The following is a 21,676-nucleotide window of genomic DNA, read 5'->3' as shown; positions in this document are numbered from 1 at the left end:
ATCAACTTAATGAGCTCATCAGCTGATGGAGTTACCCAAGAGGTAGATGGTCGAGTGCCAAAAGCTTGCAGGTACACTGACTCCTTTGAAGAGGGTTTTTGGGACATCCAGCCACACCTCTGTTTAAGGATCTCAAGGATGTCTCCAAAGACATCTTCTGGGGGTGACTGTGCCTTAGTTCATCTTATTACGCTGCCAGATGTGATGAGATTTGCATTAATAAATTTAGACCTGTTTATACTTATGTTCCTATATTAAAATGAACTATAGTGCTTCTAATTTAAAAATAATTTTGAGATGACTGTAGTAAGAATAAAACAGTAGATTCAAAACCAACATACACTTAGGCACAGAAGATGGGATGAATAGCTGCTTTTTAATGCATGCTAGCAATGTAATTTGGAATCCAAGTGACGGGGGGGGGGGGGGAGGGTGAGTGGGTCAAAGTGTACCTGCAGCAGAAGAACAAACAACAAGTATCTATTCCCCATCTCTAAGGCACACAGTGATAAAGCTCTGACTACAACTCAAATGACCTGAGATAGATTAGCAGCTCTGAAAGGCAGAGGTGGGCAGCATAGTAAAAAAATGCCCTAACAGCTGACTGGATGATGGCTCTCGCTTCAAAGGGAACAAATGGTCTGGAAACTGCTCTCGCCCCATAAGGAACAAATGGCCCAAGAGATTATGTAGAGCTGATTGTTGGCATGTAGTGGGGGACCCCCCCCCACAAAAAACAATAAGCCATAGCAAAATGTTCTAGTTATTGCTCTCAGGATCCTGATACCACAATTATTTTAGACCAAATGGAGTCCTTTAAGAAGAAGGCATTTCAAAATACATTGTTTTCTTATTGTCTATACAGCTTTAATTCTGCACTCTGAACTATCACCCCTTGATATATACTGCTTATTATGACACTCCAATGATCTGACAATACAGAAGTGTTTCAGTAGTTTAATTTCAAAACTCTTATAACAAGTCTTTTGTAGAAATCAAATCAAACTCCTTGATACAGTACATGAAAGCAATTTACAAATAATATTAAAAGCAAATATAACAAACTGTATTTCACATATTACATGAATGAAAATAACAAATGCCTTCATTTTAAGCATTTTTAAAGCAGACCAAATTATATAATTTCAGTAAATATTCTGCCAGGGAGAACAAAAACAGTGTTTCAATGTTACTGATGCCTATTTAAGTGTCACAGTAAAATTTAATTTTGGATGAGACAAAGACAAAGGGAACAAATACAGTTTTGCACATTTTTGCAAATAAAAATAAAACAAAAAAATCTTTAATTTAATTAACTTTGTAAAAGATAGCTCAGTCACATCATAAGACAAGAACCAATTCAAAATATCCACATTTTTTAGTCACAAAATTGCAGCAATCTTGATCTATAAAAAGCACAGTATTATGGTGCCTACTTAAAAATAAACATGAAAGAATTCTGTGTTGTATTAAGGCAGGTCTGCTGAATATGAAAATGCCTTTTAATACTGACAAATCTATGTTGCAGTATTAAAGCCTGGAAGCAGGACCAGCAGCCAGTAGTTGTAGAAAATAGGTTCCTTTATTTTTACGAACTGACAACTACTTAAAGCATTTAATTATATTTTAATTGTCAATAGAACTACTGTGATATCTTATCTGTATGTTGAACACGATTTTAATATTTTAAACAACCAGAATTATTTTGATGTTTCACCTTTAAATCACAAGTTTTTTTTTTTTTTTTTTTTTTATATATATATATATTAGAATGCAGTGGTACTTCAAATATCAATTAGTAAAAAAGGGTTGGGTATTTTTAGGCACGGCTGCAAAGTATATAAGATACTTTTTTTAATTGAAAGCCATTACTTGATAAAGCTCAGGATTTCCTGAGTGAAAGCGCTTGTTTTATTTGCTGTGACAGTTCGTAAAAATAAAGGAACCTATTTTCTACAACTACTGGCTGCTGGTCCTGCTTCCAGGCTTTGATATTGGATTATTTGGTTTGTTCATTGTTTCTGGCTTTATGTTGCAGTATTACCGGAAAGGTAAGTCATGCTTCCATACCTTGGCAACCAACCAGTTTGTTTCTAAGAAACTGACAGTGTTCACAGTACCACTAAGCATATTGCAAGTAACTCAAAAGAAATAACCTTATACATTTTGAGTTTCATACAACACTGACTTGTTTTGGAAAGCGCCTGTACTTTAATGGTGCTTTTACCACATTTTACAAAAATTATGCTGTTCTTAGTTGCTTCAAGACAGGAACACTATTAATACTGTGAATGTTTATAAAAAGTAAATGTTTTACAGATGCATATATATTAAATACATCATCAAAAATATATATTTAATACCATATTATCAATACAAGAAACACTTATTAGTGAGGAAACAGTGGTTATCTTATCAAACTTTGGCAAATAAGTCAAGTTTTGCAGTTAACGCAGCTACCCTCCATTTAAGGTTCATTACACGCTTTTATTACAATGCAAACCAAATACTGTCGGTTGACGACTGGGAGCTCCTTGATATGCTTTCTTCATTTACCTTATTTGCAATGACAGCAACTGCATAATTATTCAGATAACAAAAGATGACTTGTGACGGAAGTCTCCCTGAAATATAAAAATGTTTTTTTTTAGAAATTAAATAATTATACAACACAAAATGAATTAATTTTCAGTATTACTTGTGTGGTGATATTTTAGGAAGATCTGTAGTCCTATTTCCACAGGGTAAAACACATGGATTACATAGTTTTCCTTTAAGAGAAAGCATGCTTTTATGTAATTATCCAGTTTACTTAACACAACACCCTTATGTGAGTTCCTAGATTACCAAAGAATATGTGAACATTAGTTACTCTGTATCTCACCATTACCACCGTTAATGATTCACATGGAGAAACTGTGGAATATATTCAGTGGGATATGTCAGTCAGGAAAATCACTGTATATGTAGTTCCAATATTTAACAGTTTTAATAAAAGCTGATTCAATGGGTACGATTTTCTCACAGCTGAAACCTCTTCTTTTCAGCTTCAGAAGGAAGGATCTGTTTAAAGTTCCTTAAAAGCTAATTCATTTCAATGTTTTGAGCAATGCTGATTTCTCCCGTGGGTAGCTTTAGCACTGCTTGTTTTAGAGGCACAGGTCCAAGACAAATAAGAAATTAAACAAATGGTACAGATGAGTACAACATTACTATATGTAACAAAACAAATTATAATCAAATCATCAACTCTAGTAAGTGTGTACTAAAACCCATAGACAAGTTATAGGCAGAATAAATCATTTTAAAGAAAAATAAGAAGTTATGCAACTACCATAACGTTCCATGTTATTTGTCTTCTTCTCATCTTCTTTCTTGCTGGATGGGTTTGGAGCTGATCCTCGGCTCCGACTCGGCCTATACTAAAGCTCGAGAGCTAATTTTACTGGCTCGATGATGCTAGGCACTAACTACCCAGATCTCGTTTGGTAGCTGAGAACATAGCAATTTTAGCCTCCCAACCCAAGGGAGAGAAGGAAAGGGGGAAAAACTCCCATGTGCCACTACCTGAAGCTATAGTTACCCAAGGATAACCAGTTTTGGCTTCAAATTGTGAAGGGTGAAGACCCTGATAAAAAAGGGAAATCCTTTTGGTCTATCCAGGCTAGGGGGATGGCGGGTGGGGCGCAAGAAAGAAGGCAAGAAGAAGAGACAACTAACATGGAACGTTATGGTAGGTACATAACTTCTCAATGTTAAGTTGTCAATCTCGCCTTCATTCTTGCTGGATGGGACCGCGTCCCTAGCACCTTCATTCCGGGTGGCTCATTGGAACAGACTCTTGAGAACAGTGGAACCAAAATTTGCCCTGTTTCTGGAGGCCATGTCTAATTTGTAGTGTGTAATAAAGGTATGAGGAGAGGCCCATGTAGCTGCTGCACAAATAGTATCCATTGGCAATCTAGCTTGAAAGGCTGTTGATGTAGCTAAAGCTCTGGTTGAATGGGCTCTTGGCTTAGAGGGTAATTCTTTACCTCTGAGTTGATAGATACAGGTAATCACAGAGGACAGCCATCTAGACAAGGTTACTTTGGATATCGGAAGGCCCTTTTTACCTTCCACATAGGACAGAAAAAGCTGATCAGATTTCCTAGTTTGTTTAGCTCTGTCCAGATAGTAACGGAGCTGACGATGAACGTCCAGATAATGCAGTTTTTGCTCTGCCCTTGTTAGAATAATCAGGGAAGAAAACTGGAAGATTATAACCAGAGAAGCCACCTTGGGCAAAAAAGACGGGTTAGTTCTGAGAGAAACCCTGTCTTTGTGGAAAACTAGATAAGGAAGACGAATGCAAAGGGCATGGAGTTCTGATACTCTCCTAGCAGAAGTTATGGCAACTAGGAAGAGGGTTTTCCAAGAGAGCAACTTTAAAGAACAGGAAGCCGCAGGTTCAAAGGGAGGAAGAATCAAGGATGTTAAAATCAAATTTAAATCCCACTGTGGTGGGCGGTCTTTGATTGGGGGTTTGAGTAAAAAGATACCCTTAAGGAAGGCTTTACAAAGCTTGTGGGACATGATGCTGGAATCCAATAGGCCTATGTGGAAATTTGAAATGGCCGCTAACTGAACCTTTACAGTAGAGGATGAAGAGCCTGAATGAAAAATTTCCGCTAGGAAATCTAGAACTGACTGTATAGGAGCAGTGAAGGGATCTGTATTCCTAGCCCTTGCCCAGAAGGAGAAAAGCTTCCATTTACTAGTATAAATCCTTCTGGTAGAGGACTTAAGGGAAGCTACAATAATATCACGGACAGAATTGGAAATCAGGGGAAGCCTGGCTAAGGATGGAAGTGGAGCAACCAAGCTGTGAGGTTGAAAGATTGGAGGGATTGGTGCAGCCGCCCTGACTGGTGTGCTAAAAGATCTGGCAATGGGTCCAGATGCCAAGGCTGTTCCAAAAGGTAACGATGCAGGAACTGGAACCATATCTGTCGAGGCCAATAAGGGGCAATGAGGATCATCCTGGCTCTCAAGACGGTAGCTTTCTGAATCAACTGAGTGACTAATGGAAAGGGGGGAAAAGCGTATAGAAGTCCCCGAGGCCAATCGTGGACTAGAGCGTCTCTGGGGGGATGGCCTGGGAGGGGAAACAGGGTGAAAAAGTCGAGGCACTTGCTGTTCTGAGGTATTGCAAAAAGATCGCAGCAAGGAAGACCCCACTTCTGAAAAATCTCCTCTGTTACTGATTGCTTGAGAGACCACTCGTGTGGCATGAGAACAGCTCTGCTCAACCTGTCCGCTATGATGTTGGACTTCCCGGGGATATGCGTTGCTATCAGAAACCGCTTGAGAAGAGATCGCCCATTGCCAAAGTCTGAGTGCCTCTCGACACAGGGGATAGGACTTGGTTCCGCCCTGCTTGTTGATATACCACATTACGGACATATTGTCCGTCTGAACTGCAATAGCCCTAAAGGAAGAGAGTCTTGGAGGGCTTGCAACGCCAAAAGCACTGCTCTCATCTTCAGGACATTTATGTGCAGGTGGCATTCGAAAGGTTGCCATGTGCCCTGGACTGTCCTGCCCTGAAAATGCCCACCCCACCCGATCAGGGAGGCATCCGTTGTGACCGTGGCGACCGGAGGGGAAGGAACGAATGGTCTGCCCTGAAGGACTTGAGGGGAGACCATCCACCAAGACAGATGTTTCTTGCAAGATAGAGTTATTATGATTTTGTGTGTCAAAGGAAGCTGTTGGAAGGACCACTGGGAGAAGAGCATCCACTGAAGGAGTCGCATGTGAAAGCGAGCAAGGGGAAGTAGCGTGATGGCTGCCGCCATGAGACCTAACACTTTTAGAACAAACCTGACCTGGATTCTTTTGCTCTGAAGGAGGATATGAACATGATTTTGAATATCTAAAACTCTTTGCTCGGTTAATTTTGCTGAGAGCTGTATGGTGTCCAAGGTGGCGCCTATGAAGGTAATAGACTGACAAGGCGACAAGGCAGACTTTTCGAAATTTATGGAAATACCTAGCCCTTTGCAAGTTTGAATGGTGTAATCTCTGGCAAGAAGAAGCTGATGCCTGGTGGTGGCAGTAAGGAGCCAGTCGTCTAAATACGGAAACACCTGGAATCCTTGACGTCTCAGATGAGCCGTAACCACTGCCATGCATTTGGTGAACACTCGGGGGGCTTTAGTGAGACCAAAGGGCAGGGCCCTGAACTGGTAGTGACTGGTCCCCAGCCGGAAGCGGAGAAACCTCCTGGAGCGCCTGTGCATCTTGATGTGATAGTACGCATCCTGAAGGTCCACTGAGCACATCCAGTTGTCCTGACCCAGAAAGGGTAGAATGGACTGTAGCGTGACCATCCGGAACTTCGTTCTTTTTACAGACTTGTTTAGTCTGCTGAGATCCAATATTGTCCTCCAGTCCCCTGTCTTTTTTGGTACCAAAAAGAACTTGGAGTAGATTCCGGATCCTAGTTGGTCTGCTGGGACTGGCTGGATGGCTCTTTTTGTTAGCAGTTTTGATACTTCTAGTACTGCTTGTTCCCTTAGACTGGGTGGAATGTCTGGAAGGGGCCCTTTTGGCCGAGTTGGGGTGTGGATAAAGGGAATTTTGTAACCCTTGGATATAATCGACTGTACCCATTTGTCTTGTGTGAGAGAAAGCCAGGCTTCTGGGTACAGCGATAACCTTCCCCCGACTGCCTCCGAAGGTGGACAGTCGGACAGCTTCTCAGGGATGCTGGAAGGGTTTGTCAGAGAGAGACTCTCTGTTACCCTGATTCTGCGGACCTCCTCTGCCTCTAGGGTGGCGTCTGTTGTTGTCCCCCCCCTGCCTCTCGGGGGGAACTGACCTCTTGCGTCAGGCATGACTCCCTGAGATTTGCAGAACCACATTTTTCCACCCTTTTGACCCTTAGGATATGGTCTGGACGGGGTCGAAAAATGGACTCCTACGGCAGAGAGAGTCTTGCCATCTTGTTCGCATCTGGTCAAAGTATCCTTCACTTGAGGTCCAAACAATGCTGAACCATCAAAGGGGGAGTTAGTGAAGGATGCCTTGAAGGGGTCTGCAAAGTTGCAAAGCCGCATCGAAGCATGACGCCTTAAAGCCACGCCTGTGCCTGTGGCTCTACTCGTTCCATCGGCTGCATAGGAAATAAGCCACATGGAGGAGTTGACAATGGAATTTAGGGTTCCTAGCTGGGAGTTGATTTTGTCCTGAGACCCCACAGCTGTTGGATCCTGTAGGGTATCACCCATTTCTTTGAGAATGTCTCTTTGAAGGTGGGTGAAATGGCACAAGTAATTCAGCGACTGCATGGCGAAGGTCGCTGAAGAGAACATCTGCTTGCCGTACCTATCCATAGTCCTAGATTCCTTTTTAGGAGGATGGATAGGCACTGAAGGATCAGCCAGTTCCTTCTTAGTGGCTGCAGCCACCACCATGGCATCAACTGGGACACCCTTAGTTAAAAATTGTTTATCTGATGGGGATGTGATTAATTTGGAAGGCCTCCGTGGGGTGGGTTCCGTCGTATCAGGGGCCATCCACGCCTTCCGCGCCACCACTTCCATGAGGGGGTCAAAAGGCGGAGACACCCAGGAGGTGGAAGGGCGAGAACCAAACACCTCCAGGTAAACCGACTTGTCCTCGGAAGGATTGAGGGTAGACCAGTTCCCCCTCTGCTTGAGGATTTCAAGGCTGTCAGAAAAGGAGACATCCTCAGAGGGGGACCCTTCCGACTCATCCAAGTCAGTATCAGATGTGATGGACTCAGGGGAGTCCACATGCTTCCTCTTACATGTCCTCTTTCGAGGGGGTTCACCTGACGGATCAGGGGAAGCCTCGGAAGAGGAGGATATTCCCAATGGGGAAACCTGAGGTGTTGGATTTCTATGGTCGGGAATGAGAGAGTGGGTAGAGACCGCAGCAGGCACTACAGTGGGAGGAGCTGATGGAGCTGACCGTGGAGCAGGCACAGGGGCCAGTACGCTCATCACCTCGAAGGTGCTCCTGTCAGGCAGGACAGAGGGTTCCCCTTCCGAAGAAAATGGAACCCCAGCTGGCACCGAGAGGGACGGCTCCAAAGCCGATGTCGGGGCCGAACTCACCAGTGCAGAAGCTCCGAGAGGGAGAAAGTACAGTTTTGTACCTACCATAAATGTAGATGTCCGATAGGTATGCATCTGCAGTCCTAACATATGGGTTGTCCTGCCTCAGGCAGCCCTTCGGTTGGCCGGATTCCAAAGTCTGGGTCTGGCCCTGGCCTCGGCTGATGTCGCACTTCACCCGACGTCACAGCTGCTGGGGTATAAAGGCATCAGCCAACGCCATTTTCCTCAGTGTTTCTTGCCCCAGATGCCAGGTGCCCTCTAGGAAGGCTAAATTTGGATAAATGCAAATAATTCCAAACAGTAGAGAGCAAAATATGTATATATATATATATATATATATATATATATATATATATATATATATATATACATATATACAAACAAATACACCATAATAGATTCCCCCAGCTAGCTAAAAGAGGGGTAAGTACCCTAGGAATACCACAGAGGGGAAGGAGGGTGGGTAATCCTGACTGCAGATGCATACCTATCAGACATCTACATTTATGGTAGGTATAAAACTGTACTATGTCCTTCAAGGATGCATCTGCAGTCCTAACATATGGGTAGAATACCATAGCCAAACTGGGGAGGAGGCACTAAGATAAAGATGGTGTAGTTAAGATCCCTTGCAAAACAGCAGTTGCAAAACCTGCTCGGGATCTGGAGTATAAGGGAAGATTATAATGCTTGGCAAATGTATGCACGGAGCTCCAAGTAGCAGCTTCTAAAATGTCTTTGGTAGCCACTCCTCGTAGGAAAGCTGTAGTGGTGGCTGTAGCTCTTGTGGAGTGAGGCCTGATATTTTCAGGAGTTGTCTTTCCATGAAAAGAGTAGCAAAATCTAATGCAATTTCCTATCCATTTTGAGATTGTCTGTTTTGAAATTGCTTTTCCTTGCACTCCTGTTGCATATGCTACCAGAAGCTGGTCAGTTTTTCTGTTGGTCTTAGTTCTGTCCAGATAGTAGCGTAATTGTCTGTGCACATCCAAGGTACGTAGTAGTCTTTCCCCCTGTTCTGTGGGTTGGGGAAGAATGCAGGTAAATGAATCGCTTGGTTCAATGATACTCTGGAGACCACTTTTGGCATAAAAGTAGGATTAGTTCTCAGAGACACTCTATCCTGATGGAAGATAAGGAAGGGCTGTACTGCCATTAATGCCTGTAACTCAGATACCCTTCTTGCTGAAGTGATTGCTAGCAGGAAAGCAGTTTTCCAAGATAAGAACTGTAAGTCTGCTGTTGCTGCTGGTTCAAAAGGGGGAAGTGTTAACTTTTCCAGCACAAAGTTGAGATCCCATGTAGGTAAAGGTGGTTTCCTTGGAGGCTTAACATTTTTGATTCTTCTCAAGAACTGCCTGAGTAGAGGATGAGAGAAGACAGGAGGATCCATGTTGTATTCTGCTGAAATTGCTGATGCATGAATCTTAATGGAGGAGTAGGACAGGCCATTGTGGAACAGTTCTGCTAAGTATTCCAGGATGTGTGCTATGTTTGCCAATGAGACATTTTCTCCCTTTGCTGCACTCCAAATGAGGTATCTTTTCCATTTGGCTGAATAAGTTTTCCTTGTGGAGGGTCTGCGTGCCTCCAGGATAATGTCCTTAACCCTCTGAGATAAATCTGGTTTATTTTGTTTTATGCAATATTCCAAGCAGCTAGCTGCAGTGTTTTCAAGTTTGGATGCAGGGTCTTGTAGTTGTTCTGTGTTAGAAGTAAGGGACATAGAGGTAGAGGCCATGAGTGTGTCCAAGACATGCTTCTCAGTAGCGGGTACCAATGTTGCCTTGGCCAGTCTGGAGCTATCAGGATTACCCTTGGCTGTTCCTCTCTGATCTTCAGTAGGACTTTGTACATCAAAGGAAGAGGTGGAAATGCATATGCTGTCAGGTTTTTCCAGCTGAAGGAAAGGGAGTCCACCCTCCAGGCAAGTGGGTGGTATGCTCTTGTGCAGAATTTCTTCAATTGGTGGTTGTGCGGGGAGGCAAACAGGTCTATCTCTGGCATTCCCCATTTCTTTGTTATGGTTCTGAAGATATCTGGATGCAGCATCCATTCATGAGCATCCGTGGAGTTCTGCTTAAGGTGTTTGCTAGTGAATTTTCTTTTCCTGGTACAAATCTGGCCTGTAGTTGAATGTTGAGATTCAGGGCCAAATTCCACAGGTCCATTGCCATCCGGCATAGAGGGTATGAGTGTGTACCTCCCTGTTTATTGATGTACCACATGACTGTGGTATTGTCCGTCCTTATCAGCAGGTGACCTTGTTGAAGGAATGGTCTGAATGCCTGGATTGCATGTTTCACTGCCAGCATCTCCTTTAGATTTATGTGTAGATTCAGCTGGTCTTGGGTCCATAGGCCTTGTATACACTTGTCCTCCATGTGTGCCCCCCAGCCTAGGTCTGAGGCGTCCGTGGTGATGGTCTGGCTTGGATGTGGTTTGTGGAAAGGCAATCCTCTGTTCATCTGGCAGGCCTGAGCCCACCACATGAATTCTTGTTTCAGGCATGGAATTATTGGAATCTGGGCTTCTAGACTGTGCTTGTGTTGAGACCATACATTCCTTAGGTACCATTGCAACTTTCTCATATGCAGCCTGGCATGCGGAATCAATATTATGCAGGATGCCATGTAACCCAGGGCTTGCAGGACTTTCTTTGCAGTAAGCTGAGTTTGTGTTGTTAATGTCATGAAGTAGACTGGTAGTTGCTTTTGTTTTTCTTCTGTGAGAAAAAACATCTGAGTTGATGTATCCAGTTCTGCACCCAAAAATGTTATCCTTTGGGATGGTACTAGTCTTGACTTTTGAATGTTGACTGTGTATCCCAAGGCTTGCAACAGTTGTATGACATTTTCCAAATCTTTTGTTAATTTTGTCTTGTTGTCCGCTTGTATTAGGCAGTCGTCCAGGTATGGGTAAATTTGAATTCCCTGAAGCCTGCAATGAGCAATTACTGATGCCAGGCATTTCGTGAATACTCTGGGCAGTAGATAAGCCAAAGGGCAATGCTGAGAATTGATAATGCTCTGATCCTGCAAGAAATCTGAGGTGTCTTCTGCAATCTGGTCGTATAGGGATGTGCAGGTATGCCTCCTTGAGATCTAGAGTCACCAGCCAAGACTCCTTGCCCAGCATGGGAAGAAGTTGCTGGAGGGTCAGCATTTTGAATTTTGGAACAATGAGGTATGTGTTCAGTGCGGACAAGTCGAGAATAGGTCTCCATTGATTTTCTTTTCTTGGTACAAGGAAAAGCCTGGAGTAAAATCCTTGGCCTTGTTCCAAAGGTGGTACCTTTTCTATAGCTCTCATCCTTAGTAAGTTGTTGATTCGTCTTTGAGCCTCTGTTTTTTGGCTTGGTGGTAGGTTTGGTATTCCTCTCTTTTTTGGTAGAGTGTGGAAGTGAAACCTGTAGCCCTTGTCTATTGTTTGTAAAGTCCATTTGTCTCCTGTAATGCAAAGCCAGTTGTCTGAAAATAAGGCTAGCTTTCCGCCCAAGGGTGCTTCCAGTTGTTCCCTGGTAGGCGGAACCAGAGCCAAGTCATTGTGTCTGTCCTGTGGAAGTGGTTGTAGTTGCATCTGTGGCAGCACTTCTCTGGTTGGCAGGTTGCCACTGACGTCCCCTGTAGGCACCCCTAGATTGACCTCTGCCTCTTGGGCGTCTATTTCTGCCTCTCTGTGCTCTGGAGGTGTCTGGAAAGGACCAATTCTTCGAAGGCCAATTTCTGCTAAACCTCGGAGGTTGGACCTGTAAGAAATCCTCGACTGTTTGGACAGATTTTGCTTTTTCTTCCACTTTCTTTAGAACCTCCTGTGCAGGGGAGCCAAACAAACTTTGTTTCTCCATAGGAGCATCTAGGAGCTTTGACTTAACATGGTCTGGTAAGGATTGTTCTTTTAACCAGGCATGCCTTCGAATCACTGCTCCAGTCATAGCTGACCTAAAGGAGGCCTCCAGTGCATCATAGCCACATTTTAAGAAATGATTACTGACCTGCTGAGAGTTATGTACCAAATCCTGAAGGGACTTGCGGTCTATAGGTTCAGGAGAGGACAGTTTTTTATTTAGCTGGTCTAACAAAAAATCCTGGTACTGAATCATGTGAAATTGACAGTTTAAGGCCCTGTCCGAAAGAGTAGCAGAAGTATAAACTTTTTTACCCCATCTCTCTAATGCTCTAGATTCCCTTTCAGAGGGAAGAGGGTTTTTGGCAGAGGCAGCTGCCACACCTTTAGGGCCCTGTGAAATGGTTTCTGGGTCTGCAACATGAGCCTTATACAAGTGGTAGTGTGTGTCCGGGACCCTGTAATATCTGTCAGGCATGGCAGGGGCCGGAGGAAGAGAATCAGGGGCAGTACTGGCATCATTATATGCATCATCAACAACTGATAGTACTGGAGGAATGGCTAAAGGCCTATGCTGTGGTAAGTGTAAAAAAGTCCTTAGCCTTTTCTTTGAATCTGAAAAATCCTGGCCCTGCCATTGGAAGTGTTCCCTCATAGAATGTAGGGTTTCCCCAAAAGAAAATTCTTCAGGAGGAGAAGCAGAAGGAATGGAGTCTTCTGCATCAGAATCCTCATAAGGAGAATATGGGCCTTCCTGGTGGTCTGAAATATCTGAGTCATCCGAGGAATAGTCTGAAGAGACAGGTTCCGGGGGTTCAGTCCTAGGCCTCTTATCTGGAGGAGGTTGAGAGGCCCTGTCTGGGTGAGGTTGGGATCCCCTGATCAAAGAAATAAGATCCTCAGCCAGGCTGAGTATCTGGGAACTAGAGGTAGGCCTGTGTGAGGGAGCTTTAGTAGGTAAGGCCTTAGAAGATTTAGCTGCTTTAGCCCTGGAAAAGGCCTTGATAGACATAGAAGCAGGGGGTCTAGCAGCCCCACGTGCAGGGGTAGAAATGTCTAAAGGAATAGTGTCTGACAAATCCTGGGTGCCTGCTTCTGTAGCAGTAATTTCAGTAGCAGATTCAGCCATGCTCTGTGAGGCCTCGGATATCGGAGGCATGCTTTCGGCCGAAACCGCAGACCGCGAGTGTCAATCCTTTTCCTTGCACTTTTTAGCTAATTGTGTAGTCGGAGTCTCCGACGGCATTTTATATGCAAAAGCGGGACCAAAAAACTCCTCTGCAAACTCCGACCGACGTCTAAGCGTCCGTCGGTTGAAGGAAGCACAGGCTAGACAAGCTGATACATCGTGGTCTGTGCCTAAGCAAGGAAGGCAGTAAGAGTGGAAATCCTTATGAGGTATTTGTTTCCCACAAGTTAAACAATTATTTACTTTGTCTGACATCGGCTGAGGCAAGAAAGAGTCCCCAATGGGGTACTTACCTTTTTTAGAAGTCTTCGGTAGTAGAAATCTCTGGATCTGACCGACCGGCACTTGCGAACAGCTTCTGCTTCGGGCACCGCGCGGCAAGAAAGACTGAGGAAAATGGCGTCGGCTGATGCCTTTATACCCCAGCAGCTGTGACGTCGGGTGATGTGCGACATCAGCCGAGGCCAGACCCAGCCTTTGGAATCCGGCCGACCGAAGGGCTGCCTGAGGCAGGACAACCCATACGTTAGGACTGCAGATGCATCCTTGAAGGACATCGGGGTCGGACAAGGGTCCGATGCCACTCGCCCCCTTGGAGCCGACGAGGGAGTCCAAGCGCCCGGATCCCTCCATGGATGGGACCATGGAAGAGATCGGAGCATACGACGGAGCCGAAGGGGGAAGTATCGACTCCAATGTCTCAATGGTCACGGCTCCGAACTCAGGGGCAGAGTAGGAGGAGGAATCGAAGATGGTATGGGTAAAGCCACTGTCTACTGAGACGGGCTATGAAGCTTTTGGGCCAGTGCCTGAGACTTTAGGAGTCTGCTATCCACCCTCTCGAGGTCATGGTCAGAAAGCCTGGAAGACCGAGAGGAATGGCTCCGATGGCTCCGCTCCGAGAGCAAAGGCGATCTCGGAGCCAAGTGAATGGACTCCAGGGATGGAGACCTAGATCTTTTGCGGGTGGAAGATGGCACCGAGACTAGTGGTGCCGATGGAGCCAAAGACACGTCGGCTCCGACCGGAGCCGACTTTGAACACACAGTCTTTGAGGCATCGGCTCTGGCCGGAGCCGATGCAGAAGACTGCGACATAGCTGTATCGGCTCCAGCCGGAGCCGATCGTGACGCAGCAGGTGAGCCACCAGCCGAAGGCTTGGAGCACGGAGCCGACGGTTTGGATGGTTTCGAAGGTTTCGAAGGACTTAGCCGGGGAACCTTCGGGCTTTAATAAGCCCCTCAAAATTAACTTATTCCTGCGCTCCTGCAGGACTCTTGGACTGAACGCATGACAAACAGAACAAGAGTCCTGCAGGTGCAGGGGTCCCAGGCAATAAACGCAAGAAGGGTGACAGTCTGTCAGTGACATTTTCTGACAGCACGAGTCACACTTCTTGAAGCCTGAGACTTTAATGTCTTTAGACATTAAGCTGTCAAGGAAAGAAAAATATCTTCCTTAGAAGTTAAAACACACACACAGAGTAAAATTAAAGGTTAACAACTAACACACACCTAACTGTCCCAAAACAAGGGAACGGGAAAAAAACGGAAAGGGCCTAAGGCCTAACCTTAACAGGGGAGGGATATAACCTTGGAACTAGAGATTAACAAAAATGGGACCCAACGGAAGTGGTATACAGGTACTAGACTATATTTTTTTAAAATAAAGGGGAAAAATCCTAAGAAAGGAGAAGAAAAATTTTAAATTTTTCACTGACCTGTGGAGCCGGTAAAAAAAGCACCTCGCTAGCGAAAGCGGCAAACGAGATCCGGGTAGTTAGCGCCTAGCATCATGGGATATAGGGTTGCCTTGAGCCGGTAAAATTAGCTCTTGAGCTTTAGTATAGGCCGAGTCGGAGCCGAGGATCGTATAGAAGCCATCCAGCAAGAATGAAGGCGAGATTGACAACTTAACATGTAACCTTATATACTAGTGGCAGTTTAGAAGGACAAAATGTGTGAGGCATTTAAGTATGCATATGCCAGTAAAGAGGTTTGTGATGCCACTGTTCAGCGTCACTTCAGTACAGTATTTCAAATGGATTCAAGTAATTTTATTGACACTACTTTCACAAAAAAAAGAAGTTATGTCTTACCATAAAGTTCCATCTGTATTGTTGATCCACATTCAGTCATTATGCATGGGTATTGGTTCCGAGCTCGGAACAGAGCCGGCCATTTTCCAAGCTCGCGTCAACTTCAAACTCTCGAGCTAAACTCTTACCCACAATCCCCCTCTCCCTGTTACCTCAGATTGAGTTTGCAAGTCAAAGAAGGTAGAGGCTACCTCTGGTCAAATAACCTAAGAGAACCAAATGGTGAGATCCACTAGAAACCACAGGAGGGAGGGTCGTAATAACTGAACGAGGATCAACAATACAGATGGAACATTATGGTAAGACATAACTTCTTTATCTGATATTGTTAATCCTCTTTCATTCCTTACGCATGGGACAGAGTCCCCAGCTATCTCTATTCCTGGGAGGCTCTCATGGAAGGACATTCCTGAGCACCATAGAACCGAAAGATGCTCTTCCCCTGGAGGCCAAATCCAATTTGTAATGATTGATGAAGGTATGAGGCGTAGCCCAAATTGCAGCTGCACAGATGTCATGTAAAGAAGCTCTGGCATGGAAGGCAGCAGAAGTTGCCACCGACCTTGTTGAATGAGGTTTCATGGTAGTAGGCAAAGAGATATTACGTTGTGTATAAATAAAGGTGTCACAGTCCTTCAACCATCTAGCTAATGTGACCTTAGGAACAGCAGATCCTAATCTAGGTCCAGAAAAGGCCAAAAATAACTGGTCAGATTTACGAAAGGGTTTAGTCCTGTTTAAGTAAAAACGGACTTACTTGTGTATATCTAGGGTATGTAGGCAATACTCTCCTTTGTTTGAAAGATTGGGAAAGAAAACTGGCAATTCAATGGCTTGATTAATGGACATTTCAGAGATCACTTTAGGCAGAAATGACGGATTAGTTCTCAGAGACACTCTATCTCTATGAAAAATGAAGTATGGACTCTTGATACATAAAGCTTGAAGCTCAGAAATACGTCTGGCAGAAGTAATGGCGACCAAAAACAAGGTTTTCCATGACAAATACTTGAGGTCGCAAGAAGAGGCTGGTTTGAAAGGTGACATTGTCAGAGCTTGTAGAACTAAAGATAAATCCCATGGTTGAATAGGTTCTCTAAAAGGTGGCTTCAGATGATTCACACCTTTTACAAAGGTCTTGCACAATTTATGGGACATAAGATAGGAATTCTTGGACACCCTCATGAAAATTAGAAATTGCAGTCAAATGAACTCTAATGGTAGAGGCCGATAGACCCCGATTGAAACAGGTCGGCCATATAGTCTAGTATTATCGACACTGGTGCTGAAAAAGGGTCTACTTGTTTATCTTTCAGTCAACAGGTAAATCTTTTCAACTTGCTCAGATAAGTAATTCTAGTGGAAGACTTATGAGAAGCAATGAGAATATCATGTACTGGTAAGGAAAGATCATTCTGCCTAGCAATCAAGGGAAATGGAGTAGCCAAGCCGTGAGCTTTAGGTTGTTCTAGTTGGGATGAATCAGGTTCTGTGGATGTGAGTTAAACTCCGGGGTTGGATGGAGAATCCATGGTTGACCTAGTAGCCGAGGCCAAAAGAAGGGGAACCAAATCCGTCAAGGCCAATATGGTGCTATGAGGATCACCTTGCTCTTCAACCAACAGGCTTTCTTCAGAAACTGGGGAATGAGGGGAAAGGGTGGAAATGCGTAAAGAAGACCCGAGGGCCAATCATGGACTACAGCATCCCTGGGTGACTGACCCGAAGGGGGTATCAGGGCGAAGTAGTTACTGCATTTGTAGTTGGTCAGGGATGCAAAGAGGTCGCAGCAAGGATGGCCCCAGCGGTGGAAGATCTCCGCCGCTCTCAAGGGATTCAGGGACCACTCGTGAGGTTGAAGAATGCACCTGCTGAGTCTGTCTGCTATCACGTTGGAACTCCCAGGAATGTGCGTTGCTAGAAGAAAACGGTTGGTAGCCATCGCCCATTGCCATATCCTCATGGCCTCTCGACAAAGGGGGTAAGATTTGGTTCCACCTTGCTTGTTGATGTAGCAGACCACCGCCATGTTGTTTGATTGAATCGCAACTATCCCAGATGGCAGCAGGGGATGGAATGCTTGCAATGCCAGAAGCAACGCCCTCAGCATTAGAACATTTATATGCAGATGGGCCTCTAGTTCGGACCAAGTGCCTTGGACTGTCTGCCCCTGACATAGCTCCCCCCACCCCATCAGGGAGGCATCTGTGGTCACTGTGGCCTTGGGTTGCTGGGTGGAGAAAGGGCGAGACCATTGTGAGAGATTGTGTGTTATCCACCAATTTAAATCCTGTTTGCACCTGTGGGTTACTTGAATCATGGCTGAAAGAGGATGCTGAAAAGGATACGATTGGGTGAGCAGTTGCCACTGTAGAAGTCTCATGTGAAACCTGGCCAGGGGAACAATGGTGATGGAGGCTGCCATGCAACTCAACAGCTGTAGAACCGAGTGAGCCATGGATTTTTCCTTTGAAAGGTTTGGAATTAGTTGTTGCTTTATCCTTAGAATTCTATGCTCTGAAATAGCAGCTCTGCAGTTTTTTGTGTCCAAGATAACCCCTATGAATTCTGTCGACTGAGATGGGGTGAGATTGGATTTTTGCCAGTTTATGGTTATTCCTAGCCTTTGAGCAGCGAGGAGAGAGTATGCCAGGGCTTTTTCCAGTAGATGTCTGGTGGGGGCGGAAATGAGCCAGTCGTCTAGGTATGGAAACACCTGTAATCCTTGAAGTCGCAAGTGAGCTGTGACAACTGCCATGCACTTTGTTAACACTCTGGGGGCTGTAGAGAGTCCGAAGGGCAGCACTCTGAACTGATAGTGACTGGCTCCCGCACGGAAGCGCAGAAATCTTCTTGATGGCCTGTCCACCTTTATGTGGTAGTACGTATCTTGAAAATCTATAGAGCACATCCAATCATCTTTTTCCAAAAGCGGGAGGACAGACTGTATTGTGATCATCCGGAATTTTTGTACTCTCACAAACTTGTTCAGTACACTGAGATCCAAAATTGGTCTCCAGTCCCCGGTTTTCTTTGGCACCAAAAATAGTCTTGAGTAGAATCCGGATCCTATCTGGTCTGGAGGGACTGTTTGGATGACTCTCTTTCTTAGCAGCTTTTCTATCTCTAGTGCTGCGTCTTCCCTTTGACTGGGTGGAACGTCGGGAAGATTTTTCTGAAGGGACGGGACAAAGATTGAAGGGGATATGATAACCTCTGGTTACAATCCTTTGTACCCACGAATCGGTGGTGATGGTTAGCCAGACAGAAGGGTACAAGGAGAAACGTCCCCCAACCACCTCCAGAGGAAAGGAGTTGGACCGCTCTTCAGGAGCGCTGGTAGGATTGACCAGGGAAAGAATCCCTGGAACCATGGTTACGCAGACCCCCTCTGCCCCAAAAGGAGCGTCTTCCCTGTGAGTTTCCCCCTCTGCCTCTGGGGGAGAACTCGGCCTGTGTGTCACGGAAAGGATCCTGAGATTTCTTGGACCTTATCTTCCCACTCGTTTGGTTTCGGGAGAAAGCACGTTGAGGGGAAGAATAACAGACTCCAACGGCAGAAAGGGTCTTACCGTCCTGTTCACATCTGGCCAGTGTGCTTTTAACTTTGGACCCAAACAATGAGGGGGCCTCAATGGGGGCATTAAAAAAAGAAGACTTAAAGGGTTCCGCGAAGTTGCACAAGCGCATCCAGGCATGTCACCTCAAGACCGCAGCTGAACCCGCTGCTCTAGCTGCTCCTTCTGATGCGTGAGATATCAGTCACATAGAAGAGTTAGATATAGATTCAATGGTGGCCAGCTGAGAGGCCACTTTGTCATGGACCTCATCAGACACGGCACCAGCCAAGGTTCAGAGAGCTCAGAAACCAGATCCCTTTGAAGCCTGGTAAAATGTGCCATATAATACAGGGACCTGATAGCAAAGGTTGCTGAAGCAAAGGTGCGCTTCCCTATCCTGACCAGGGCCCGCGACTCTGTTAGGCGGATGGACAGTCTGGCTTTCTTCTTCTGCCAGATCCTTTTTTGTTGTGGCCGCCACCACCAACGCATCCACAGGAAGACCTCTGGACCAATGGGTATCCGAAGCAGGAGGGGACAAGGTCTTATCTGGCCTCCAGGGAATAGCTTAGATGGTACCAGGACCCTTCCAAGCACGATAAGCCAGACAAGTTCATCGGCAGGTGGAGTAACCCAGGAAGTAGGGGACTGGATGCGAGAGGCCTGCAGGACCACAGATTCCTCAGAGGTTGGATTAGAGGGCTGCCAGTCACCTCTCTGTTTCAGGACTTCGAGGATATCACCAAAGGATACCTCAGAGGGTGACCGAGGAGATCCGTCCCCCTGATCGAAATCTATATCTTCGGTGAGGAACTCCTCTGTGGAGTCCATGTGCTTCCTCTTACACAAACTTTTCCAGTGGGCCTCCTCAGTGGGAGAAGCTGAAGAAGACAGCGGAAAAGGGGATTCCTGAGGGAATATGCCCTGCAGCCCGTGCACCCAGTGTCCGCTAGGTGCGACTTGTGAAACCAGTGCACCAGAGGAGGGCGGAGGTATAGAGGATATATAAAGTATAGGCGGAGGTATCACCAGCAGCAGCGAAAGCCTTCTCCATCAGTTGGAAGGGTGGTCCACCCGAAGAGGAGTGCATGTCTAAGACAGGGGTCACCCCTCCCCTAAGTGGCTCAGCCTGCTGACCCGGAGTCCCTGGATGGCTGTGGAACAGCAAACTATGCGTATCACAACTGACATCCTGGATCATAGCAAAACTTTCCTGCCACGAAGGCAACTGCGGTTCCTTAGTGAGATCCTTAAAGGGACCCGCAGAAGGGGAAGACTGTGTTATATCTATGGACTTCAAAGGCAATGAAGGAGGAGAATAAGAAGGGGTGTTTGGAGATGGGTGATCACCTCCCAAGGAAGGATAGTTCCTGAGAAGTGGGATACCTATGGCCAAGAGCACATGGTCCACAAGACGCAACACATCATGTTTGGAAAGGCTTTTAGTGGACCTCACGGAGACTGAAGGAGAAACAGGCCTGTCCACAGAAGAGGCAGACTCGGTGCCCATCTCATCTGACCACACCGAGGACAACGGTGCCGAGAGAGACTGGACTACTACTGTCTGCACCGAAGAAGTCATCGGTGCCGAGGTCATGGTCTGCACCGACACAGGGATTGGTGCCGAAGTAGTTGTCGGTGCCGAAGCTGGAACAGACGTCGGTTCCGAAGAGGATCTCGGAGCCGACGCTGTCAAGGTCTGCGTCGACTGAACGGTCGGTGCCAATACAATGGTAATGGTCTGAACCGAGGAGCCCCTCGGTGCAGATATACAGAAGGCTGCAGGAGAAGACGGAGCCAAAATCACTAATGGAGCCAAAGGCCTTGGTGCCGAAGGTCTAGGCACCAAAAGCACTGGGGCTGACTGAGTAAGCTCCGGAGCCAAAACTTTAGCCTTTTTAGGTTTTGCTTGGTGGGAGTCCCCAGCCGGGGACGAAGGCAAAGATTTAGCCTTAGTAAGAACATTCAAGGTTTTCTTATGGGTTCTAGGAGGGGTTGAGGCCTCCGACCCAGAAATAGCCTCTGAAAAGGGAGATTTTAGAAGTCCCTTCAGTAACAGCTTGTTTTTCCTTTCCAACAAGGTTCTATTAGAAAAGTTCTCACAAATAGTGCAGGGTGGGTCAACAGACAAATGGGAAGCTCCCAAACAATAAACACACAAAGAGTGTGCATCAGAAGTAGGCAGTTTGTGTCCACAATCAGAACACCACTTAAACCCCGGATTACCTTTCTTATCTGCCATGACAGTAAAGTAATTAATGGAAAAGGTACCAGCAATGGTACAAGAGAGTACCCGAAGGTATGAGAGAAAGGGAAAAGGATTACCAACGATGGTAAAGAGAGAATACCTCGCGGTAAAGGTGGTAAAGAAAGAAGCAGAAAAACCTGAAGAAATTAAGAACGCTAGCTACGATAGTGTAAGAGACAATAAAATATGAACTTTCCTGAAAGAAAAGTAATCTGTAAAACTATTAAACAACAATTGACTGTACTTAGCTCAAGAGAAGTAGCTTGACACGACCGAATGGCAATGCGGCAAACGAAATCTGAGGTAACAGGGAGAGGGGGATTGTGGGTAAGAGTTTAGCTCGAGAGTTTGAAGCTGAAGAGAGCTTGGAAAATGGCCGGCTTGGATCCGAGCTCGGAACCGATACCCACGCGTTAAGGAATGAACGAGGATTAACAATATCAGATCTACTGTTATAGAATACACAACACTGAAAACCACTGTCTATGAAACCCCCCCTAATAAAACAAAATACTGTTTTACAAGGGAAGAGGCAAAGCTCTTAAACCTACCATGTCATGTGGCTGGGGTGGGGGTGGGGGGGTTACTCCCACTTCCATGCTTATC

At 45.6% G+C, this 21,676-nt stretch overlaps 1 protein-coding gene across 1 annotated transcript in view; it reads right to left on the bottom strand.

Moving 5' to 3' along the window:
* Positions 1 to 941: 941 nt before the first annotated feature.
* JAM3 (junctional adhesion molecule 3) overlaps positions 942 to 21,676 on the bottom strand; it is a 1,464,991-nt gene continuing 1,444,256 nt past the window's right edge. The window contains exon 8 of the mRNA XM_044079478.1: positions 942 to 2,624. Within this exon, the coding sequence (XP_043935413.1) occupies positions 2,589 to 2,624 (36 nt within the window). The 3' untranslated portion in view covers positions 942 to 2,588. The remainder of the gene's footprint in view (positions 2,625 to 21,676) is intronic.

The sequence above is a fragment of the Protopterus annectens genome, chromosome 8.part0, assembly GCF_019279795.1.
Source record: "Protopterus annectens isolate FY-2018-M chromosome 8.part0, PAN1.0, whole genome shotgun sequence".
Taxonomy (NCBI): Eukaryota; Metazoa; Chordata; order Ceratodontiformes; family Protopteridae; genus Protopterus; species Protopterus annectens.
The sequence above is the reverse complement of the archived record's forward strand: the minus strand, read 5'-3'. Positions and strand labels throughout refer to the sequence as shown.